We start from the raw sequence: 26,631 nt of genomic DNA, 5'->3' as shown, positions 1-26,631 counted from the left end.
TAGACTGTAAATAAACGTGTGTTGGGTGACAAAATGATGTCTGCCTGTCTGTGTCCGGGCTGTTCCCCACAATACATATATATACACATTGTGATGGACGGCCAGCGTTTCAGTCGGGCCGGGACGCCCCTCAACAGAAGAAAGCAGCCTTTTCAGGGCACTACGTTCCCCGGGATACTAGATGGCAACTCCCCTGGATAGAAATGGTTCCCCGGATTACCGCAGGGCAGCATGGAACATGGAGTCCATCTCTTCAGCCCTGTTGGGTACCGTGGGTGCTGCCAGGGGGAGCTCACCAAGAACCCGGGGGCTATTGCTGTTATGCTAACCCGGAAGTACTTTGGGGTCACGAGGACGGAAGCCCACAGTACTTCCGGGACACTTGAGGAAGGATGATGTGGCGTTTGACTAGGAAGAAGAGGAGTAACATTTCCGGGTCATGGACAATAAAAGGACTGTGGGAAACCCAGCAATTCGAGCCGGAGTTGGGTGGTGGAGTGACGGAGCTGCTGGGTGTAGAGGAGGATTATTGTTATTGTTATTAATTATTGTTTATTGTATTAGTGGAGAATGCGATGCTTTGGGCACTTTATTGAAGAAAAATATTAAAGAATCTTCTTGGTGCTTTTAACGTGTGTCCTGGACATCTGTGTGGTGGGTTCAATGGGGCAACAGCCCCCTAGTGTCCACAATATATATATATTATATAATATATATATATTATATAATATATATATATTATATAATATATATATATTATATAATATTATATATATATACATACACACACACACACACATAGAGAGAGAGACAGAGAGAGATGATTAATCAATAATCTGATGTCCTTAGAAGCCACCTACAAAACTCTTTGTTAGGTCAGGGGTGGGCAAAGTCAGTCCCGGAGGGCCGTAAGTGGCTGCAGGTTTTGTGTTCCAACCCAGTTGCTTAATTAGAAAACAATCCTTGCCAATACTTTGATTATCATGGCTTGTTTGTGCCATGTCAGGTCAATCTCATATACTAGATTTCTTTTGTTGTTTTTTCCTTTCTAAGGAAATGATTTGAAGCGTAAAACGGACGAGTAATTCTCAGTCCTTCACTTTTTTCTCTTCACTACTTAATTAAACCAAATACATAAATGGAGGCACACTAAATGGAGAAATGCTGGTTTCTTTTTTCATTTGCATCTTATGGCTAATAAGGAGCATTGGAAGGTGGAGGATACAGGGTTCAAAATCCTAACAACCACTAAATTAAAGCAGAAATGCTACATAGTAAGCCGTTTGGGTTGGAAGAAAAGCCTGCATCCACTGCGGCCTACCAGGAACGACTTTGCCCCCCCCATGTTAGGTTAAAGTGCTTTGATTGGCTGGCCGACAATAATCAACATGAACTGAAGATGTGACTCCAGCACAACACTGGAGTTTAAAGCAGAATAAAGAGTTAAGAGCAAAATACCTTTCTGCTCCCCTGCATGAGCCATCCTGTCCGCCGATGATACAGCTCTATGGCCCTGTAACCAAGAGAGAGAGAGAAAGACGTCATTCAATGGCGAAAACCTTGGCCATGGGAGGATATTTCCCATCAGTCTTTAGCGATTAATAATTTTAATCTACTTCAACGGGAACAAATATGTGGTACAGTAAAGCATGACCTCCCACGCGCTAAGTGAAACTGGAGCCTCTGCCAGCCTGGCACCATCCTGTATTCGAGAGGTTTAGTAGACGGACCGTGATTGAAAATGACTTCGCTTTGACAAGGGTAAGGAGGTCAATCGACACAGAAAGTTGGAGTTGTCCGTGTGTCCTGAACAGATCAGGACCGATAAGGGCGTTTTGTGCAGCGAACACTGCAGCGTTGTGCCCACCCCGTCACACGTTCACGGCTCTTTAGCCGCTTTTGACATCTAATTATCTGTAGCATTTGAAACAGCAGGGACAAGGAGTGGTTTCTGGAATTAGCGTTGGAGTTATGGAGTCCGTGGATGTATAAATATCGAGAGTCTAGCGTATAGGAACTTCTCAAGGACAATGTTGTGCAATTTTGCTTCTCAATCCCGACCCTGGGAAAACAATTTCTGTTAGTTTTAAAAGCAACAGACCACATAATCAATGAATATTTAATCAATAATAATGTGGTTGTTGGTTTTAAGTATCCTGTCTGAAACAGTAGCTGAGTCTATGAGCCATTTAGCTGGCGAGGAGGACAAAGGTGGCAGCCTACCCTGGGTAACTTCATACTTGATTCACAACGGACTAAAGCGGGATACAGAGAGATCAAAATAAAAAGAAGACAATCACGCACTGTGGCCTGCTAAGGAACTGATGACCCAGCTGGAGTTTGTTTTGCCGTTGAGCCTAAAGCTTCAGCTGGGAGCCGCCTAGGGATGTAAGAAGCACTGCTGTTTAGGCTGTAGAGGTATATGTGTCACACTCGTTGTATTTTTGGTTATTATTTTGGGCATATTACCTATCAGGTCAGGTCAGGTCAGGTCAGGTTGGGGAGCATGCACCAGTACAGGGCATTGCTGCACCACATGACAAAACAACTCAGGATCCCGATTGGCAAGTCAGACACGCAGTCCAATCCCACCCTTCAGAAGTGACCCTCTATCTGCCTTAGCCAGGTGTTTTGTGGGTGACCCCTTGGCCTGGTCCAGCCCCTCAGGTCCTCAACAATGAGCCGGATCACCTTCAGGTAGTCGCGCCACATGGCCGTAGTGCCCTAACTGACGCTCCCTCACAGTGCAGGTCATGTGCCTCATTCGGGACTCCATGAGCAACACAAAGTCAAACCAGCGGCACTCAATGATACTCCGAGGACGCATACACAACGAAATAGCAATCGGGATTCCAGTTGGCAACCCCCCAGGCAGACACACAGTGCCACCCACCACAGCCAGGTGTTAGGTTGACATCTCCTTGGCCTAGTCCAGTCACTCGGGTCCTCAACAATGAGGGTCCTGTGAGCCGGATCATCCTCAGGGTGGACAGGACCAGCAACCCCGTGGTCTGCACTCCAGCACTTCAGCAACCCACAGACCGCAATGCCTTCAGTTTATACAGTATAAGTGCCCAAGAGGATAGACGGGCATCCCAGCGGGATCCAGGAGGGTTTCTTGCCCAGCTGGATGGACAAGGGAGGAAGATCTCTGGTGGATTTTTAACCCTTCACTTCGCTAGGTGGCAGCTCCCCTCGGGTGGAGCACCCACTCATACTCCTGCAGGACACCTTGGGAAATGTAGTCTTGGTGAGCAGACCTGTCAGGGTGTGTAGGTCCCACTAGAAGGAGCAAGAAGAAAAGGTGGATACCTGAAAAGAGGTTCTGCCTGACCTGGAAGTGCTTCACAACAGAAGAACTCGCGGGTCTGCCTGAAAAAGAAGCCACCCAGCCTTCTCCAGGTGAGTTGAGTCGGGAGGAAGTGGACAAAGCTGCCTGGAGGAGAGATGGAAGATTTGTTTGTGTGTACTGGAGGATTGTGACCCGTGCAGTGGTGCCTCGTACTTGAGACTTAATTCGTTTCAGGAGGTTGTCTGAACTCTGAATTGTTCAAAGTACGAATCGATTTGTCCCATTAGAAATAATGGAAAGTGAATGAATGCACCCCCAGACCCTAAACAATACCCACCTTGATAAACTTAAAACAGCAAAGACACATAATTTAAAGTAAAAATAACACAATTAAATGCCCTAAATAATAAATGAAACTTGCAGCAGCTAATTGTCCGAAGCTCCTTAAGTGAACCAATAGAAAAATGGCCGTAGTGCCGTAACTGACGCTCCCTCAAAATGCAGGTTATGTGCCTCATTCGGGACTCCATGAGCAACACAAAGTCCAACCAGTGGTACCCAAGGATACTCCGAGGACACACACACAACGAAATAGCAATCGGGATCCTGGTTGGCAACCCCCCCAGTCAGACATGCGGTCCAATCCCACCCTCCAGAAATGACCCTCTATCTGCCTCAGCCAGGTGTTTTGTGGGTTACCCCTTGGCCTGGTGCAGCCCCTCAGGTCCTCAACAATGAGGGTCCTGTGAGCTGGATCACCTTCAGGTAGTCGCGCCACATGGCCATAGTGCCATAACTGACGTTCCCTCACAATGCAGGTCATGTGCCTCATTCGGGACTCCATGAGCAACACAAAGTCAAACCAGCGGGACCCAAAGATACGCCGAGGACACACATACGACGAAATAGCAATCAGGATCCTGGTTGGCAACCCCCCAGGCAGACACGCGGTCTAGTGCCATCCACTGCAGCCAGGTGTTTTGTGGGCGTCCCCTTGGCCTGGTCCAGCTACCTGGATCACCCTCGGGTAGTCGCGCCACATGGCCGTAGTGCCATAACTGATGCTCCCTCACAATACAGGTCATGTGCCTCATTCGGGACTCCATGAGCAACACAAAGTCAAACCAGTAGCACCCAAGGATTCTCCGATGGCACACAGTACCGAAGGAATCCAGTTTTGGTCTGAGATCACTGGATAGCGTCCGTGTCTTGCAGCCATTTAGCAAGTCAGGAAGCCCAAGGACTCTGAAGACTTGGACCTTGGAATAACAACGATCTGGATGTTATCTATGGCCCCTCTTAACCTATCGTGTCATCTCATCAGTATGAAGGATCATTTATTGGGTGCAAACTCAGGAGGACTTTGAGAACCTTGAGATCTGGAGGACGGTTGTGGCTAACGTTGACCGCGCACAGCGTGATACTCACTCATAAAGCTGGGATTCAAATTCATTGATTGCAGTCGCACTGAACTCTAGATGCTTTCTTTTGAAGTGACTTTTGGTCCTATGGAAAGAGAGAAAATAAAACATAACCACCGTCAAGATGTTAACCCACAGCTCACTTTATTGAAAAGCTCTCATTGGCAAAAAGTTTTGGGCCCTAAAATATCCGTTCAACAAACCGGCCCCGGGGGGTTGGGGTATTTAGGGGGGGTGTAAGTATACACAACGGTACCCAGTTACCGCTCACGTGCTGCTTGGTGAGTGGCTTTTGCTGGGAGCGCTGGTAAGGTGGTCAGCACGTGGACATGTACATTTATTTGCCTAGCGGACGCTTTTCTCCAAAATGACTTACAAAAGAGGTCAACGTAATCAAGTGAGCATCAGTCTGGCGGGACTGTTTTGGGAGAGGTGTCACGGGACAAGGCTAGAAAGTTGATCTCCAGAAGGGAAGAGCTCAACCAAAATACCAGCGAGAGTTGCAATTCAACTCAGTCGGGCAGAAATTCGCCAAACAAGAATCTTAAACACATTGAGGGAGTCAGCATTTCAGATGGAGGTGGTGCAGCTTATTCCACCAACTAGGAGATACACATGAAAAGAGTCCAGAGATGGCATCACCAGCAGACCTGAGTGGTCAAGAAGGGGCAGAGGACATCACAGGTTTCTTCATATATGTGGGTGCCGACTCATCGACTACACTGTAAGCAAACATCGAGGAACTAAACTTAATATGTGCCGCTACAGGGAACCAATACAGTCATCTGAAGAGAGGAGTGACACGTGCCCGCCTCGGCTGGATGAACACCAGACTTGCATTTTGAGTCACCTGTGGAGACCTGGTGATATCCCAGTACGCCTGCCAGCAGAGAGTTGCAGTAGTCCAGACGTGACAGCATCAATGGGTTCAAGGTGGGAAACAACCGTGGACAGGTCTACAGTCCATGGCGAGGAATGCGCCACACTTATGATTTACAGTCCCCGGTTAACCCAACCTGCAAGTCATTGAGGATGTGGAAGGAAAGCCCAAATACTCAAAGGAAACCCTGCAGATACATGGCGGAAACATGAAGACTCACACAGACAACAACCAGGCGTGAGGACTGAACCGAGGACGCCGAACCTCTGAGGTGGCAATGCCAAGCACTGTGTCACCGTGTCTGCCTGACGATAAACTAATTCAGTCAAAATACTGTTATGTAATGATACTGGCATTTATTTGATAAGACGAATCATCTGCAGCTGCTTGGTGACACATGCTGGAACAAACTCCTGCCAACAGAGAGCTGCAGTAGTCCAGACGTGACAAGACCAAAGCCTGCACCAGCAACATCAGTGGGTGCAAGGTGGGAAACACCCCTGGACTGGTCCACCGTCCATCTTGAGGAATGTGCCACACTTGCGCTCACACTGGGGGTCCGAATTTACAGTCTCCGGTTAACCCAACCTGCAAGTCTTTGGGCCCAAATACTCAAGAGAGAAACCTAAACAGACATGGCGGAAACATGAAGATTCACAAAGACAAGAACCAGGCATGGGTTAGGTTAGGGTTAGGGTGAGGGTAGGGGAGAACTGAATATGGCCCGGGCACACTGATTCAACCATGAATCTAATTTTATTTGCCTTGAACCCATCCATCTTAATCCACACCATAAAATACTAAAGTAAATATTAAAGTGGTTAAAATTGTAGGGAAATCCACAAAGGTAGTTAAAATAGTGCTCTCTAAATTCGTATTAAAAAATCATATCAAAAACTATATAATTTAGGCAATAAGTAATTTAAAATTAATTTGGGGTTCAAATATCGCCCCCTATTGAAAATTTTGAAAATTGCTCTAAAAATTATTTTTAAATTATTTTTGAGATTACTATTAAAAGAGCTACAGTCAGTCATCCTCCAACCTGCTATACTCTGCCACAGGGTCACGGGGGTCTGCTGGAGCCCATCCCAGCCAGCACAGGGTGCAAGGCAGGAACAAACCCCGGGCAGGGTGCCAGCCCACCACAGTAAAAGAGCTACATTTTTACTACAGTAAATGGATAAAACCTACAACCAACACACAATAAATTTAATCAAAGTTATAAAAAATTAAATAATTAAAAAAAGGGGGGCAAAGAAGGGTTAACTATTTAAGTTTAGGCAAGAAGCCCAATGATTTTAGGGTTAGAGGTGTGGGAATGGTGGGTAGGACAATCCTAATCTGAACACAGGGTTACTCTTTAAGATTAGGCCTGAAAACCCTGTCACTTTAGGGTTAGGGGTGTAAGAAGGGGTAGGACAATCTATATAACGTCATTTCCCCCTCAGGGGGATCTTAACATCAGGGCCTAATTAAATCTGGCGCCCCAAAGCAATTATTAACATTAGGGCCCTACCCCACTGACCTTTAGGTTAGGAATGAGAGGAGGGGAAGGACAATAATAAATACCCAAAAAATCCAGAAAATATATGTCTCTAGGGCGACATGGTGGTGCAGGTTCGCTTCCCGGGTCCTCCCTGCGTGGAGTTTGCATGTTCTCCCCATGTCTGCGTGGGTTTCCTTCCACAGTCCAAAGACATGCAGGCCAGGTGCATTGACGATCCTAAATTGTCTTTAGTGTGTGTGTGTGTGTGTGTGTGCCCTGTGGTGGGCTGGCGTCCTGCCCAGGGTTTGTTTCCTGCCTTGTGCCCTGTGTTGGCTGGGATTGGCTCCAGCAGACCCCTGTCACCCTGTAGTTTAATATATAGCAGGTTAGATAATGGATGGATGGATATATGTCTCTAAATATATTAGGGTTAGGGGTAGGCTTAGGGTTAGGGCAACGCCAAGCACTGCGTCACTATGTCTGCCTGACGATAAACTAAATCAGTCAAAATACTGTTATGTAATGATACTGGCATTTATTTGACAAGCCGAATCATCTGCAGCTGCTTGATGACACATGCTGGAACGAACTCCTGCCAACAGAGAGCTGCAGTAGTCCAGACGTGACAGGACCAAAGCCTGGACCAGGAGTTGTGCTGCTAACTCTGTCAGATACGGCCTGATCTTGCGGATGTTGTGCTGAATGAATCTGCAAGAAGCAGAGACCATAGCAAGATGGTCAATGAATGACAGCCGGTCATCGATCACCACCCCAAGGTTGTCTATAGACTTAATGGTGTGCCGAGCTCAACAGAGATGGGGTGCTGAACAGACGGACAAGCTGGGATAACAAGAAGGTTCGTCTTTGCCAGGACAAGCTGGAGATGCTGCTCCTTCATCCAGGTTGCGATATCAATGAGACATGCAGAGATTACACCTGATGCCATGTGGCAGGTGCAGTGGTGTATCGTGGCATCCATGGGACAGGATGATAGGGTCGAATGAGGAGGTGTACAGAGAGAAAAGAAGGGACAGGATGATAGGGTCGAATGAGGAGGTGTATAGAGAGAAAAGAAGGGACAGGATGATAGGGTCGAATGAGGAGGTGTATAGAGAGAAAAGAAGGGACAGGATGATAGGGTCGAATGAGGAGGTGTATAGAGAGAAAAGAAGAGAAGAGGGACCAGCACTGATCCTTGGGGCACCCTCGTGTCGTCTCTCCTCGCCAGGACACACAGTGGGATGTGCCTAAGAGGTAGGACTGTGGGTAGTCTCAGTGGTGCCAAAGTCAGAGAGAGTGGCAAAGAGAATATGCTGGTTGACTGTGTTGAAGGCAGATGACAAATCAAACAGGATGAGGAGAGACCATTAAATGAGAGGGAGGTCCATGGAATGAAATGAAAGTTTCAAGGTGGAGGTGGGATTATATCAGGGATCGGCTCTGAGCCCTTTCTTATTTGCAATGGTGATGTACAGGTGGACAGATGAGATTAGACAGGAGTCCCCAAGGACTGTGATGTTTGCTGATGACATTGTGATCTGTAGCGATAGTAGGGAACAGGTTGAGGAGACCCTGGAGAGGTGGAGATATGAGAGGAGAGGAATGAAGGTCAGTAGGACCACCAAGACAGAATACATGTGTGTGAATGAGAGGGAGGTCAGTGGAATGGTGAGGATGAGGGGAGTAGAGTTGGCGAAGGTGGAGAAGTTTAAATACTTGGGATCAACAGTACAGAGTAATGGGGAGTGTGGAAGAGAAGTGAAAAAGAGAGTGCAGGCAGAGTGGAGTGGGTGGAGAACAGTGTCAGGAGTGATTTGTGACAGACGGGTATCAGCAAGAGTGACAGGGAAGGTCTACAGGATGGTAGTGAGACCAGCTGTGTTATACGGGCGAAGTGGTGGCTCTGAGGCTAAGGGTCTGCGCTGGTATCCACTGCCAAAAGAGATCCTACTCTGCTGGGCCCTTGAGCAAGACCCTTCACCTGTCATTGCTCCAGGGGCGCAGTACAATGGCTGACCCCAAGGGGTATGCGAATACTAATAAATTGCTAATACAAGAAATTGTATAAGGTGAAACAACGAACAAAACAAAAAAAAGCAGGAGTCACAGCTGGAGGTTGTAGAGTTAAAGATGTTGGGTGTGACAAGGATGGACAGGATTAGGAATGAGGACATTAGAGGGTCGGCTCAGGCTGGTCAGAGAGGTGAGATTGCGTTGGTTTGGACCTGGGCAGAAGAGACACGCTGGGTATATTGAAAGTAGGGTGCCAGAAAAGAAGAGGAAGGCCTAAGAGGAGGTTTATGGATGTGCTGAGGTGGTGGGTGTGACAGAGCAAGACGACAAGGACAGGAAAAGATGGAACAAGATGATGCGCTGTGGTGACCCCTAACGGGAGCAGCCGAAAGAAGAGAGTCAATAAAGGAAAGACAACCAGGGGCTCTGTTTCGTTTCTGGGTCTTCTTAACGAACCATCCACACGTTCGCCGATTTAATCCTCACACCAGAGGACTACTTAAGTTAAATGAAAGGAAGAGGAGGAAATGACAGAAGCTTTCAAAGTGAAGAGAGCTCAGAACCTGAGGAGGCGGTGGAATCTGGCATTTCAGCCATCAAAAAAAGAGCTCATAATTCATTTAATATTTAATGGCAAACATTAATTATCAACAAGACTCAGCATTTATGTAAGCATAAGGGGGAAAAAAAAAGGCCAGTGAACACTTACGTAATCAACCTGCCTTGAGTGAGTAGGTGTGCGATTGTAAGCTTCATGTACTCCAGGCTGTGGGTGCTGAGCCATTCTTCTGACGTCTGGGTCTCTCCAGCGTGCACCTTTGGACCTTGCGTTCGCTGCAGCAGAACGGAAATTAATTAAAAGATACAATACAGCAAGCATTTTGGCCTGCAGGAGTCCAGATCGCTAGGCCTGGATGCCTCATCCCCGCTAAGTGCTTTGAGCCTGAGACCGGCTGGAGGTCTGAGCAAGTGGAGAAGTGAGGGGTGTGGAGGTCACAAGAAGAATGCGTGTGGCGTATCTTTGTATTATGTAAACGTCTAGAGCTCGTCTGAGGTACCGCGGGCTTTTTATTTGTGTTAGGTGTCTCTAACTGTTCCCTCAGCACCCCTTTAGAACGGATAAGTGATCTGAAAAATTTGATGTTTGTGGCACAGTCGGTGGGAGGTGAAGGTGTCCAGTTCGGTGGCCTTAGAATTGCGTCAGTGGATTTTTGGCAGGTAATGTGGCCCTGCTGGCTTCATCAGGGGTGAGGATCAGCACCTCCAAATCCGAGGCCACGGTCCTCAGTAGGAAAAAAAAAGGTCGACTGCCTTCTCCGAGTGGGAGGCGAGTTACTGACTTGAGCGGAGGAGTTAAAGTACCTCGGGGTGAGATGGACGGATGGAGAAGAGAAGGGGCCGCAGTTATGCGCTCGCTCTACTGATCTGTAGAGGTGATGAAGGAGCAGAGCCAGACGGCCAGGCTGTCGATTTACCAGCCAATCCACGCCCTTACCCTCACCTTTGGGTACTGACTGAAAGCATGAGACTGTGGGTACACGTGGTACACGCAGGGTGGGTAAGCTTTCCCTTACAGGTTGCAGGAGAGGCTCGGAGTAGAGACGCTGACCTTCCAAATCAAGAGGAGCCACACTGAGGGGGTTCGGGTATCTGATAACCATCACTCCCAGACGCCTCCCTGTGGCAGTTTTATGGGCACGACCAACGGGGAAGAGACCCCGAAGGAAGACCCTGGGCTCGCTTGGAGGGTTTTATGCCTCCCTGATGGCCTTCGAACACTTTGGGTTTCCGCAGTACGTGGTAGGAAGTGTGGCTGGGGAAAGGGATGTGTGGGCCTGACGGCTAATACCGATGCCCCCACAAATGAATGAATAAATGATTTTAAAAACATTTGTGTAGACAGCCAATAATATCAATAATTAAGTACGATACTGAGAGGGGGTGCACTGCTGCCTCGCAGTTAAGAGACCCGGGTTCGCTTCCCGGGTCCTCCCTGCGTGGAGTTTGCATGTTCTCCCCATGTCTGCGTGGGTTTCCTCCCACAGTCCAAAGACATGCAGGTTAGGTGGATTGGCGATTCTAAATTGGCCCTAGTGTGTGTGCTTGGTGTGTGTGTGTGTGTGTGTGTCCTATGGTGGGTTGGCACCCTGCACGGGATTGGTTCCCTGCCTTGTGCCCTGTGTTGGCTGGGATTGGCTCCAGCAGACCCCCGTGACCCTGTGTTCGGATTCAGCGGGTTGGACAATGGATGGATGGATGGATACTGAGAGGGCATCACTCCATCTTAACTGTCATGTGACCCACCCCTCCCCTCCCAAGTATACAACAATTGCTTACAAGTAAATCAGCAGTCTGGTTGATGTGGGTGACCAGCAGGTCATCGTCTGGTACGGTAAGAACAGGTGTGACGTCCTGCCACAGTGGCTTGTATCTCACTGGAACGATTGCCAAATTAGTCTCTGGCCTAGGAAAAGGGGTCAGGACAGAAAGAAAGAAAGAAATCAAGTTAGCTCACTCAACAGGGACCCCCGGGACCCTGAATCAGATTAAGCGGGCTTGAGAATGTTACATTAACTGAGAAGTCCAAACGTATAAGTCAGAGCGAGGTGGGGGTGTGCGCTTAACAAGAGCCGTAGCCTTGTGGCAGACAGCGAGGAAATAAATCACAGAATAGGCTGAATTAGAAATTAAGGAAGGAAGTGAACACAGAATGGCTGCTGCGTCGTCCAAAACGAACGTGAAAAGGAAGACCCGACAGCCCATCCATGCAACGTAACCTACAATGCATAAGAATTATGTCAAAGTCAATAAATATAATGACACCGGTAACGGCGCACTGCACGTTATACAGTCATGGCCGAAATTATCGGCACCCCTGGAATTTTCCTTGAAAATGCACCATTTCTCCCAGAAAATTGTTGCAATTACAAATGTTTTGGTATCCACGTGTTTATTTCCTTTATGTGCATTGGAACAACACAAAAAACAGAAAAAAAGCCAAATCTGTCATCATGTCACACAGAACTCCAAAACCGGGCTCGACAAAATTATTGGCACCCTCAGCTTAATATTTGGTTGCACGCCCTTTGGAAAAAATAACTGAAATCAAGAGCTTCCTCTAACCATCAACAAGCTTGTTACACCTCTCAACTGGAATTTCTGACCACTCTTCTTCTTTTGCAAACTGCTCAAGGTCTCTCAGATTTGAGGGGCGCCTTCTCCCAACAGCAATTTTGAGATCTCTCCATAAGTGTTCAATCGGATTTAGATTCGGACTCATTGCTGGCCACTTCAGAACTCTCCAGCACTTCGTCTTCAACCATTTCTGAGTGCTTTTAGAGGTATGTTTGGAGTCATTGTCCTGCTGGAACACCCATGGACCTCTGACACAGACCCAGCTTTCTGACATGGGGCCCTACACTGCACTCCAATATCTTTTGGTAGTCTTCAGATTTCATGATGCCTTGCACACAGTCAAGGCATCCAGTGCCAGAAGCAGCAAAACATCCCTAAAACATCTTAGAACCTCCACCATGTTTGACTGTAGGTACTGTGTTCTTTTCTTCGTAGGCTTCATTCCGTTTTCTGTAAACAGTAGAATGATGAGCTTTACCAAAAAGCTCTACCTTGGTCTCATCTGTCCACAAGACGTTCACCCAGAAGGATTTTGGCTTCCTCAAGCACATTTTGGCAAACTCCAGTCTGGCTTTTTTATGTTTCTGTGTCAGCAGTGGGGTCCTCCTGACTCTCCTGCCATAGCGTTTCATTTCATTCAGATGTCGACGGATAGTTTGAGCTGACACTGTTGCACCCTGAGTCTGCAGAACAGCTGGAATATGTTTTGAAGTTGATTGGGTTGTTTATCCACCATTTGGACTATCCTTCGTTGCAGTCTTTTATCAATTCTTCTCTTCCGTCCACGTCCAGGGAGATTAGCTACAGTGCCATGTGTTGTGAACTTCTTGATTATGTTGTGCACAGTGAACAAAGGAACATGAAGATCTCTGGAGATGGACTTGTAGCCTTGAGATTGTTGATATTTTTCCACAATTTTTGTTCTCAAGTCCTCAGACAATTCTCTGCTCTTCTTTCTGTTCTCCATGCTTAGTGTGGCACACTCAGACACACAACAGAAAGGTTGAGTCAACTTTTCTCCATTTTAACTGGCTTCAGGTGTGACTGCTATATTGCCAGCCCTTGTTTCTTGTCACAGGTGAGTTCAAACGAGCATCATATGCTTGAAATAAAACAATTTACACACAATTTTGAAAGGGTACCAATAATTTTGTCCGACCCATTTTTTGGAGTTCTGTGTGACATGATGTCAGATTTGGCTTTTTTTTCTCTGTTTTTTTGTGTTGTTCCAATGCACATAAAGAAAATAAACATGTGGATACCAAAACATCTGTAATTGCAATAATATTCTGGGAGAAATGGTGCATTTTCAGGGAAAATTCCAGGGGTGCTGATAATTTCGGCCATGACTGTACACTTGACTTGAGCATTCCTAGTTCTAATAATTGTTATTATTTTAATAATTATTTGCATTTATATAGCGCTTTTCTCACTACTCAAAGCTCTCACCAATTGCAGGTTAAGGGTCTTGCTCAAGGGCCCAACAGAGCAGAGTCCCTTTTGGCATTTACGGGATTCGAACTGGGAACCTTCCAATTGCCAGTGCAGATCTCTAGCCTCAGAGCCACCACTCCTCATCAACCTCTGAGCAAACGAATGCTAAACATATGCTCAGAGGTTGATGCGCTTGCTGCTTCCTGAGCGGCTCTTCTCGTCTCCACCCTTCGGCCCACTGCTTCTCTTCTTTCATTGGCATCTTTTCCCGTTAAAACTGATTACGCCAGTGTTTGTGTTGCAATTACTTACTACATTTTCTTTAAATTTTCACTTAAGCTGGCACTTAAGTCTTCAATCTGCCTCAACAATGATTTAAGATATGAAGAGGAAGTGACGACGAAGGTGGTAGGAATGAGAACGGTGCCCATACACATGCACCACACTGCCGCCCTGCTGGCCGCTGTTAAGAGTTGATTCTACAATAAAATAAAATAAAAATAAAAAGAGGAACAACCTTGGAGGTCAATAATCACCCTGAAAGCGGACAGTAGACGTCACGTAGTATTTGTGTACCACATTTCAGGTCAAGAGGTCAAACGGTGTGCGAGCTTCAGGTGATTTAAAATCCTGGACAGACAAACGGACAGCCACAATAGCGTATTATATAAGAAGATGAAAAATGATACACGTCTGTTATGGAGAATAATATTTAAGATTTTGAAACAGTAAAACCTCGATTATCTGTCAGGGGTTGGGACCGAGACCGTGACAGATAAGAGAAAAGACGAATAATAGAACAGCTGCTTTCAAAATGATATCCTGTGGATTAGTTTAGCAAATACAGTAGTCGTATTTATTTACAAAAAGGATTACCGTATATACTCGTGTATAAGTCAAGACCCAAAAAATCGATCATAAAATCAGAACCCGACTTACACGCCTGTTCAAAAATATGAAACTTATATTTATTTTTTTTACATTTTCTTGCCTCCTCCAGTCTCTCATCAGCTTCTCAGACACATCGAATTTTGTTGCAGCAGCGCAGTTACCAATTTCTTTCGCCACTTCAACGACTTCTAATTTAAAACCAGCTTCATATTTTCTTCTGATCGTAGATAAGGGACGCTCTTATGATAAAGGAGTGTGAGGGTGTGAGATACAAAAAATACAAATCAGTGCAAACGTCGTTTCAGAATAGTTGGGTATCATTGTGTGGTCACATAGGCACAATACACAGAAATAAAAGGCCGTGTGCCCCGTGGTGACTCTCTCAGGTGGGTGTTGGCATATCGTAATCTCTTGGACCAACAGCGCGAGTTTTCCGCATTCGACTTACAGTGCATCCAGAAAGTATTCACAGCACATCACATTTTCCACATTTTGTTATGTTACAGCCTTATTCCAAAATGGATTAAATTCATTTTTTTCCTCAGAATTCTACACACAACACCCCATAATGACAACGTGAAAAAAGTTTACTTGAGATTTTTGCAGATTTATTAAAAATAAAAAAACTGAGAAATCCCATGTCCATAAGTATTCACAGCCTTTGCTCAATACTTTGTCGATGCACCTTTGGCAGCAATTCCAGCCTCAAGTCTTGTTGAATATGATGCCACAAGCTTGGCACACCTATCCTTGGCCAGTTTCGCCCATTCCTCTTTGCAGCACCTCTCAAGCTCCATCAGGTTGGATGGGAAGCGTCGGTGCACAGTCATTTTAAGATCTCTCCAGAGATGTTCAGTCAGATTCAAGTCTGGGCTCTGGCTGGGCCACTCAAGGACATTCACAGAGTTGTCCTGAAGCCACTCCTTTGATATCTTGGCTGTGTGCTTAGGGTCGCCCCAGTCTGAGGTCAAGAGAGCTCTGGAGCAGGTTTTCAACCAGGATGTCTCTGTACATTGCTGCAGTCATCTTTCCCTTTATCCTGACTAGTCTCCCAGTTCCTGCTGCTGAAAAACATCCCCACAGCATGATGCTGCCACCACCATACTTCACTGTAGGGATGGTATTGGCCTGGTAATCGGCGGTGCCAGGTTTCCTCCAAACGTGACGCCTGGCATTCACACCAAAGAGTTCAATCTTTGTCTCATCACACCAGAGAATTTTCTTTCTCATGGTCTGAGAGTCCTTCAGGTGCCTTTTGGCAAACTCCAGGCGGGCTGCCATGTGCCTTTTACTAAGGAGTGGCTTCCGTCTGGCCACTCTACCATACAGGCCTGATTGGTGGATTGCTGCAGAGATGGTTGTCCTTCTGGAAGGTTCTTCTCTCTCCACAGAGGACCTCTGGAGCTCTGACAGAGTGACCATCGGGTTCTTGGTCACCTCCCTGACTAAGGCCTTTCTCCCCAATCGCTCAGTTTAGATGGCCGGCCAGCTCTAGGAAGAGTCCTGGTGGTTTCGAAATTCTTCCACTTACGGATGATGGAGGCCACTGTGCTCATTGGGACCTTCAAAGCAGCAGAAATTTTTCTGTAACCTTCCCCAGATTTGTGCCTCGAGACAATCCTGTCTCGGAGGTCTACAGACAATTCCTTTGACTTCATGCTTGGTTTGTGCTCTGACATGAACTGTCAACTGTGGGAGCTTCTATAGACAGGTGTGCGCCTTTCCAAATCATGTCCAGTCAACTGAATTTACCACAGTTGGACTCCAATGGAGCTGCAGAAACATCTCAAGGATGATCAGGGGAAACAGGAGGCACCTGAGCTCAATTTTGAGCTTCATGGCAAAGGCTGTGAATACTTATGTACATGTGCTTTCTCAATTTGTTTATTTTTAATAAATTTGCAAAAATCTCAAGTAAACTTTTTTCATGTTGTCATTATGGGGTGTTGTGTGTAGAATTCTGAGGAAAAAAATGAATTGAATCCATTTTGGAATAAGGCTGTGACATAACAAAATGTGGACAAAGTGATGCGCTGGGAATACTTTCCGGATGCACTGTATACGACCGACATTATAGTCGGTCAGTCAATCATTTCCAACCCACTATATCCTAACTACAGGGTCACGGGGGTCTGCTGGAGCCAATCGCAGCCAACACAGGGCGCAAGGCAGGAACAAACCCTGGGCAGGGCGCCAGCCCACCGTAGGGCACACACACACAATTTAGAATCACCAATGCATCTAACCAGCATGTCTTTGGACTGTGGGAGGAAACCCACGCAGACACGGGGAGAACATGCAAACTCCATGCAGGGAGGACCCCAGAAGCAAAGCCAGGCCTCCTTACTGCGAGGCAGCAGCGCTACCCACTGTGCCACCGTGCTGACCTCACCGACATTATAAAATATCCGAAATTATATGGTAAAATCAAGCCCCGACTTATACTCGGGAGAACTTAAACGCAGGTATATATGGTAATCAGCAGCACAAACTGGTCACTAATGAAGAAGATGGTTAGAATGAAAACCTGCAGCCACTGCGGCCCTCCAGGACCGATGGGTGCATAGATGGGTGTATTGTCTCTGAATTAACAGGTCACCTTCAGCCATTCAATATAAAACACTTTGATCGTCACGATTTTGGGGTACAAAAGTGGGTCAGACAGACTGACAGTCTGTGACCGACAGACAGATGTGGCAAGCTGATGACAGCTGCTTAGGTGTGGCCCGTCTCTAATGCCCTCTCCCATAACCCCACTTACACTGTCGCCATAAGAAACTGGTCATTGTTGAGAATCTGAGCCATGCCGCTGCCTTCGCCGGGGTTCATCGTGGATGAAGATGGCAGATTGCTTCTTTAGTCGGTACTTGGAAGGGCAAGCTGCAATAAACCAGAACAAAAGGCAAAATGAGTGCTAAACATGACAGACAGCGAGCAACAACAGCCGCCATAGCACCTGCCCTTCAGAACTGCTAATCCAGCTGCAGCTAGGCATTGTTTGGACCAGGCCAGTACAATACCTGGATTGGGAGACCACCTAAGGAAAAAACTTGGGTTGCTGCTGGAAGAGGTGCTGGTGGGAGCGGCAGGGGGTGCTAACCCTGACGTCTGTGTGTGGATCCCAATGCCCCATCCGCTGTGATGTAAAACTTGATGCTGTCCTTCAGATGAGATGGAACACCAAGATGTTGTCTCTCTTTGGTCATAAAAGATCCCTGGGCATCTTTCGAAAAAGAGTAAGGTGTGCCACCCAAGTCCAGGCTAAATTGCCTATTATGGCCTCATCCATTCTGGACCCCTAATTCCCTGTCCCTTTATTTGCAAACTATCTGTCACCCCTTCAGCACCTAACAGCTAATGTGTGGCGAGTGTACTGGCACAAGAATGGCTGCCGTTGCATCATCAGAGTGGGTGCTGCACATTGGTGGTTGGCTCCCCAGTGTCTATGGAAACCCATATGAAGTAGTGAGAAAAGGGCTCTATAGGAACGTAACTATCTATCAAGAATGTCTGAAGTTTGTAATTTGAGCAGCTAAACGTGAGTATGGCCCTACTTCTCAAACAGGGTATATGATTACTGGTACCATGGAACCCGAAGACAGAGAAAGGTCAAGGCTCATAAGTGGCATCAATGATGCCCATCGTCAGTGAGGCACAAGTGGCAGGGGTCTACAAGAGCGGCAGTGTGAAGCAAGGACAGGACTAGCAGGCAGACAAAAGGCTACAGGCATCGGAGACCACTGCAGTCAGGTGGGACCTCTAAACCTGCACCGTCAAACCTCAGGCCCCCAAAACGAGCAACCATTCCAGCTTCTCCTGTTGGCGAGTAGAAAAATCACAGCTGGAGGAAAAATGAGAAGGGAGGTGGAAAAAAGGGCAAGTCACTGAGAAGGAAGAGGAACAGAGAGAGTGGGATTACTGGGAGAAGATGAGTTCATTGTGGCACCAGTCCTCCCTCTGTTAGTGGGTCCCTAGAATGAACAGAAGGGGATGGTACAAGTGAAGAAATGCTGGAAAAGATGTAAACTCTATGGCGCATATGGGCTTTGGGGGGGGGGGGGGGGGGGGCACTCGGGGCCGTAAAGATTTTTTAAAAACTTTTAATAACTTAAATCACTTGCACAGTCAGTCAGTCATTTTACAACCCACTATATCCTATATTCCAGCCAACACAGGGCGCAAGGCAGGAACAAATCCCGGGGCAGGGCGCCAACCCACCATAGAGCACCCACACACACACACACACACACTAGGGACAATTTAGGATCTCCAATGCACCTGACTTGCATGTCTTTGGACTGTGAGAGGAAACTCACGCAGACACGAGGAGAACATGCAAAGTTCACACAGGGAGGACCTGGGAAGCGAACCTCAGGTCTCCTTATTGTGAGGCAGCAGCGCTACCACTACTATCTATCTATCTATCTATCTATCTTATAGCGCCTTTCATTTCTTTCTATCTATAGTTTGGTGCCTTTCATTTCTTTCTGTCTATCTATTATATAGTGCCTTTCATGTCTATCTATCTATCTATCTTATAGTGCCTTTCATTTCTTTCTATCTATCGTATGGTGCCTTTCATTTCTTTCTATCTATCTATCTTATAGTGCCTTTCATTTTTCTTTCTATCTATCTATCTATCTTATAGTGCCTTTCATTTCTTTCTATCTATCTATTATATAGTGCCTTTCATTTCTTTCTATCTATCTATTATATAGTGCCTTTCATTTCTTTCTATCTATCTATCGTATGGTGCCTTTCATTTCTTTCTATCTATAGTTTGGTGCCTTTCATTTCTTTCTGTCTATGTATTATATAGTGCCTTTCATGTCTATCTGTCTTATAGTGCCTTTCATTTCTATCTATCTACCTTATAGCGCCTTTCATTTCTTTCTATCTATAGTTTGGTGCCTTTCATTTCTTTCTGTCTATTATATAGTGCCTTTCATGTCTATCTATCTATCTTATAGTGCCTTTCATTTCTTTCTATCTATCTATCTATCTTATAGCGCCTTTCATTTCTTTCTATCTATCGTATGGTGCCTTTCATTTCTTTCTATCTATCTTACAGTGCCTTTCAGTTTTCTTTCTATCTATCTTACAGTGCCTTTCATTTTTCTTTCTATCTATCTTACAGTGCCTTTCATTTTTCTTTCTATCTATCTATCTATCTATTATATAGTGCCTTTCATTTCTTTCTATCTATCTATCTATCGTATGGTGCCTTTCATTTTTCTATCTATCTATCTCTCTTATAGTGCCTTTAATTTCTTTCTATCTATCTATTATATAGTGCCTTTCATTTCTTTCTATCTATTATATAGTGCCTTTCTTTTCTTTCTATCTATCTATCTGCGCCACCACCACTTGATCAGGGCACCATGCTGTTCCCACATTGATTATCATCATCTTACTCCTCCACCTGAAATCCATGAGGACTGATTGAGATCATTGATGTTGGGTAGAATGCCCAGTGGCGCTGGCCAGGTGGTCTGCCTGTACATTTTTTTTTTTTTTTTTTCAGCTCTAGAGTTTTTTTGTTTAGTTTATTCTGTCGTCCTGGCCATCAGACCTTACTTTATTCCTTGTTAGTCAGCATTGCCTAATCTTACTTCTATATTTTCATCTTGTAAAGTACTTTGAGCTACAGCATTTGTATTAAAACGTGCTCTATAGAAATAAATGTTGTTGGTAAACATGGCACTGTCATAGGATGCCACCTTTGCCACAAGTCAGTACGGGCACTTTCCGCTCTGCTAGATCTGCCCCGGTCAATGGTGAGTGCAGTTATTGCGAAGTGAAAGAGCAACGACAGCTCAGCCATGAAGTGGTAAACCACACAAACTCAAAGTGTGGGGCCGCGAGGCTGACGTGCATAGCGTGTAAAAATGGCCTCTCCTATGTGACATCACTCACAAGTGAGTTCCAAACTAATTCTGGAAGCAACAACAGCACATGAAGTGTGCATCAGGCGCTTCCATGGCCAAGCCTAAAATAACGGTACGCAACACCAATCGCCAGCTGTAGTGATGTAAAGCACGTCGCCTTTGGACTCTGGAGCAGTGGAAATGCGGAGGGATGAATCAGGCTTCAATATCTGGCAGTCTGATGGCCCATCATAGGTTTGGAGGATGCCAGAAGAACACTACTTTTTGGACCACAGACTTTGATGGATGTGGGATAAGGAGAGGGTTTGGCCGCTTGGTTCAGTGAAGGGTATTGTTAATGTTACGGACATTTTAGACAATGGTGTGCCTCAAACTCTGTGGCAGCTTTCTGTGAAGGCCCTTTATCTGTTCCACCATGACTGTCCCTCTGTGTCCATAAACATCTAGAGGAACACAGAGCGCTGATCTTAATTAACCCTACTGAATACCTTTGCCATGAGCTGGAATGCCAATTGTGAACCAAAGTTTCTTACACAACATCGGTGCCCGACCTTACAAATGCTCTTGGGCACAAATTGCAATTGACTTGCTCCAAAAATCTGGTGCAAAGAAGCATGGAGGGGGGCAGCAGCTCTATATGAATTAATCCATATTATTGCCATGATTAAGGAATGGGATGTTCAACACGTTCAAACTGGTGTGATGGTCAGGTGTCCACACAGTGTCTCAATAAAATATTTGTCAGTCTATGAGGTCCGCTGGTTTGGTGGCACTGTGGAGCAAGTGCTGCTGTCTGCTGGAGACGGCAGCCCGGATTAGCATCTCACAGCTGGTCATTTTTATACATTTTTCCTGTGTCTATGTTGGTCCGCCCAGGACTGCTAGGACTGTTGTGCTCTCCAATGAAATTAAATAAATATGGGACAATATGGTCAATTTGAAAATGTTATGTAAAGGTTACAAGAAAAGGAGGAGAAGTTTCAGAAAAAAAGCTGTGATGGAATGAAGGGAACTTAATGCCATGGCAATTCTGGCACAGGTGCCGACTACAGCAGCAGAAACAAAGTATGAAATTACCGGGAGAGGAGTGCTGAAAAAACAACACCGGACTAACATGAAGGTTAGTAAAATAAAAAAAAATGCAGAGCTGGTAACGGCACGAGCTACGAGAAGGCGAAAGCCTTTTCTTTGAAACAAACACTTTAAGCGGGCCGACTGGCGGCACAAATTGAACCTTACCGGATCCAGCAGGACTTTAGCCAAGGTGCAGCCGGCCGGCCGGTCTCCGATGCCGCGGATTATGAGGCCCCTCTCGGTTTTGGAACTGGCAGAAGCGGGCGACGGTCTTCAGGCGCCTTCCATCCTTAGCGGGCATTTCGCGTGAGTGGCGGGCGCGCATCTGTTTGCGCGTCGTCATGGCAACGGAAGCTTCCGCAGTCAGGTGGTTCAGGAAGCGAGGGGGCGGGGCTAAAGGCGGGGTGCGAGGCAGGCGCGTGCGCTGGCTGGAGAAACGTGGAGGGGAAACGTCGAAATGTTTAATAATAAAAAAAAAAAAAACAAACAAATAAATAAATAAAACCGCGTTAGAAAAAGTGCACGTCCAGTCGATCACGCGAGCCCCTGTGGACACAAAACGCTGATAAAAGCAGCCCGCTGACCGGTCACATCTGTCCTGCCGAGAAAAATAGCGGCGCCTGCAGCTGTCAGAATAAAAGTCCACGAATTACGGGTCAGGCGTTAGGGCAGCTGCCTCAGAGCCCCCAAGTTTCGACCGGGAGAGAAAATGGGCGGTCTTATGTTTGGGATTCCACCTGTATCCCTAAAAAAAAAACTCCTTTGGTGATTTGCATATGTATAAACTCTACTTATACTTAATAGATCCATCAGATTCATCCATCTTCTGTGTTAGTTCAACACGGGGTTACGATAGATAGATAGAAAAAGCACTATATGACATAGATAAAAGGCACATATGCTAGATCGATAGATGTAAAAGGCACTATATAATAAATAGAGTAGGAGGAGGGGAGGTGTCCCAGATGGGAGGCCAGAGAAAAACGACAGATTGATTGGCTGGTGGAACAAAAAAACAGCTGTGTCCATAACAACGGAAGGACCAACGATAGCCAGGAGTTGGGAGCAACTCCACCCCCCATACACTAGTTGGCAGTGGTCCTCACATATGAACTCAGTTGGGACACCCGCAGGGGTGCTTGGGATTTGGAGTCCAGAAATGCAGCCCTGTCAGGGACCCTACATACCAAAAGTGGGCGCTTTGCTTATGGCCCAGAAGTACTCAACAGAAGACATGGCATGGCACTGGAAGCATTCTAGGGTCTGGCGTTAAAGGGAGCCTTGCTGCCTGATGTGGTGGAGTCAGAGTTGGGATGCAGTGGGTAACACTCAGCTGGAGGAAGAATTGTGTAATTATTGTGTATTTTGGCTCATTTCTGATGAGGGGATTGTGAAACGGTGCATTGTGAGAATAAATATCCTTTATTTTATTCATAAAACTTGTGGGAGTTTACTGTGCCTCGGGTTTGGGGCTCAGTGGCGCCCCCTATAGGTTACAAAAGATAGAACTTTATGAAAATATGAAAATTATTATTATAACAAACAATGACCCTCCTCTCAAACACACACCAGAAAGGGGAAAAGAAACTAAAAAGAAAAATGCTGGACTTGACTAAAGATAAAAAGAGCCGTCCACAGCCCAGGGACGTATTGCCATTGGTATAAAGGAGTCCCCAGTCACATTTCTTCACAGACTTCTGCTCAATAATTGGTTGGCTGAACGTCCGCAGTGTTGGTGCATCAGAGAGAGAGGATGTGCAGCTTTGTTCATAGTGGCACTCAGTTTTGTCTTTATTCTCTTTTTCTCTTCAATCACCACAGGGTCCAGAATGTGTCCCATAACTAAGCCCACCTTTTTAATTAGTTGTTTATTTCGTGAGCCTCTCTTGAAGTGATGTTACCAGCCCAGCACACCACACCACACTGGCCATGGCAAAGTTGTAGAATTTGTGAAGGATGTCACTACTCCCATTAAAGGAGCACAGTCTCTGAAGGAAGAGCCATTCGTATAAAAGCTCCTCCTCTTAAGAGACCAGTCTAACCTGCCATTGATGTGGACCCCCAGGTACCTGTAGAAGTGGACCACCTCCATATCCACTCCCTGAACAGTGACCAGGGATAGAGGGTCTTTGGTGTGGTGAAAGTCAGTGACCAGTTCTTTCCTTTTGGTGATATTTCTTGCTGCAAAATCAGCTTACTAACATTCTCCCCCTGACTCCTCTCCTTGTCAATAGACCCCATAAGCACAGAATCATTGGGGAGGTTCTGCAGTCGACCTGACTTGCTGGTATATTTCTAGTCTGAGGTGTACGGAGTGAAAAGAAAAGGAGACAGGACTGGTCCTTGTGGTGCTCCAGTGTTACTCACACAGTCCTGGAGTCTCGCAAAATTGCGGTCTGCCTGACAGATAGTGATAACAACTACCCGCTCAGACGCTGGCACCTTATCCCCTTCCCAGACCTACAGAATGCAGAGGGGAGACACTACAATGCGGACCACGATCTTGCACTTTCAGTCTGTGGAGCACAGTCAGGGGGCAGAGTCTCAATGTGTCAGGCGGGAGGCTGCTCGAACCAGCCAATGACATTCTACTGCACTGTGATTGAGGGGAGGCTCAGTTATGAGGTGCCACCTGGACCCCCTGGAGGTAGTAGAGGAGGAGAGAAGCAAGAGAAAACTGATGGCCCTTATGAACAAAACTGCACATCCTCTCTGTGACACACCAGCATGGAGAAGTTTCAGCCAACACTTTTTTTTTTTTTTTAAGCAGAAGTGTGTCAGGAAACAGGATGAGGGGGTCCTTCAAACCCAAAGCCATGTGCCTTTATAGCGCCTCACTTAGTAAATTCCTAACTTGGCAGACCCAGTCTTTCTGTTTAGTCATTCTGGTGCATATTTGAGAGGAGCTTATGATAGTAAAAGAGTTATATTTATTTACTGAGCTTCTGTAAAAAGCAATTCAGAAAGAAATCTGCCTATTGATCTAGTGATCAATCTGATAGATGTGAAAGGCACTATATACCTCTCATCTAGGATATAGTGCCTTTCATATCTATCTTTGTTATATTATGCCTTTAACATCTATCATGGGGCGGCATAGTGGTGCATGTGGGTAGCGCTGCTGCCTCGCAGTTAGGAGACCTGTGGTTCGCTTCCCGGGTTCTCCCCGTGTCTGCGTGGGTTTCCTCCCACAATCCAAAGACATGCCGGTTAGGTGCATTGGCGATTCAAAAAAATTGGCCTGTGTGTGTGTGTGTGTGCCCTGCGGTGGGCTAGTGCCCTGCCCGGGGTTTGTTTCCTGCTTTGCGCCCTGTGTTGGCTGGGATTGGCTCCAGCAGACCCCCGTGACCCTGTAGTTTGGATAGAGCAGGTTGGATAATGGATGGATGGAACATCTCTCATATAGTGCCTTTCATTCTGTCAAATAGACATGAAAGGCACTATATACCTCTCATCTATAATACAGGGCATTTTCGTATCTGTCTATTATGTAGTGTCTTTCACATCCATCGATCTAGCTATCTATTATATAGTAACTTTCAGATCTATCTTCCTACAGTATATCAAATGGTGCTTCTTTGGTTCTTCAGAGAGAAAAAAACACTAATATAGTGCTGTTCACATTATATAGTGATTTATCTATTATATAGTGCCTTTCATATCTATCTAGATGTGAAAGGCACTATATACCTCTCATCTATAATAAAGAGCATTTTCTGTCTGTCTATTACAAAGTGTCTTTCACATCTATCTAGCTTTCTCTTAGATAGGAAGATAGATATGAAAGTTGCCATATAACAAACGGTGCTTTTTTCTGTGACAGATTTGAAAGGCACTATATAACAGAGAGAAAAAAACACTACATCTGTCTGTAATATAGCACCTTTCACATCTATCTACCTATCTTTGTTATTTTACGCCTTTCACATCCATCATATAGTGATTTTTTGATTATATAGTGCCTTTCATTCTATCAAATAGATATCTGTCTGTCTATTACATAGCTAGATAGATGTGAAAGACACTCTTATACAGTAACTTTCATATCTACAGTATCTATCAAATGGTGCTTTTTGCCTGTGACTGATTTGAAAGGCACTATATAACAGAAAAAAAACACTACATCTGTCTGTAATATAGCGCCTTTCACATCTATCTACCTATCTATCTCTGTTATTTTATGCCTTTCACATCCATCATATAGTGATTTTTTGATTATATAGTGCCTTTCATTCTATCAAATAGATATCTGTCTGTCTATTACATAGCTTGATAGATATGAAAGTTACTATATAAGAGAGTGTCTTTCACATCTACAGTATCTATCAAATGGTGCTTTTTGTCTGTGACAGATTTGAAAGGCACTATATAACAGAAAAACGCACTACATCTGTCTGTAATATAGTGCCTTTCACATCTATCTACCTATCTTTGTTATATAACACCTTTCACATCTATTATAGTGATTTTTCTATTATATAGTACCTTTCATTATATCTGTCAAATAGTCGTGAAAGGCACTATATACCTCATCTATAATACAGGGCCATTTCTGTCTGTCTGTCTATTACAAAATATCTTTCACATCTATCTAGCTATCTCTTATATGGCAACTTTCAAATCTGTCACAGACAAAAGCACCATTTGATAGATAGGAAAGGCACTATAACACATAGAAAAAAGCACTACATCTGTCTGTAATATAGTGCCTTTCACATCTATCTACCTTTGCTATATTACACCTTTCACATTGTGATTTTTTCTTTCTATATCACTCCGTCCCTTACCTGAGAAAGATGGGCAGATATGCTGGATGCTCCCTCCAGGCACCAGCGAGTACCCTAATGGGGGTGGTGGTTGCAGAATATCATTTTATAAAGTGGGCAGCACAATCATAAAACATGTAATGATAAACAGACTGACTGATCTGCAGCAGAGACAAACTCACCAACAAGTACAACAGAAGCTCTCGCAAGTGCAGAGACACAATCACAGGCAGGCAGGCGCCATATGAAATTTCACAGAAGGCCATTTGGGGTTAAAGGGTAAGAATAAGCAATTAGCAGAAGGCACAATCAGGCCCCATTATCTCCGGCATTCCCATTTAATAACAA

General features: G+C 45.5%; 1 protein-coding gene across 1 annotated transcript in view; it reads right to left on the bottom strand.

Annotated features, from left to right (window-relative positions):
• The window catches only part of vwa3a (von Willebrand factor A domain containing 3A), a 117,244-nt gene extending 95,371 nt beyond the window's left edge, over nt 1-21,873 (bottom strand). Inside the window, exons 1-6 of the mRNA XM_028814182.2 lie at nt 21,683-21,873; nt 17,317-17,435; nt 11,433-11,559; nt 9,805-9,929; nt 4,721-4,798; nt 1,459-1,513 (exon numbers count right to left, since the gene is read on the bottom strand). Of these exons, the coding sequence (XP_028670015.2) occupies nt 1,459-1,513; nt 4,721-4,798; nt 9,805-9,929; nt 11,433-11,559; nt 17,317-17,384 (453 nt within the window). The 5' untranslated portion in view covers nt 17,385-17,435; nt 21,683-21,873. The remainder of the gene's footprint in view (nt 1-1,458; nt 1,514-4,720; nt 4,799-9,804; nt 9,930-11,432; nt 11,560-17,316; nt 17,436-21,682) is intronic.
• Between the last annotated feature and the right edge of the window lie 4,758 nt (nt 21,874-26,631).

This window comes from Erpetoichthys calabaricus, chromosome 11 (assembly GCF_900747795.2).
Source record: "Erpetoichthys calabaricus chromosome 11, fErpCal1.3, whole genome shotgun sequence".
NCBI classification, from domain to species: domain Eukaryota; kingdom Metazoa; phylum Chordata; class Cladistia; order Polypteriformes; family Polypteridae; genus Erpetoichthys; species Erpetoichthys calabaricus.
Note: the sequence above shows the minus strand (reverse complement) of the source record. Positions and strands in the feature narration are given on the sequence as shown.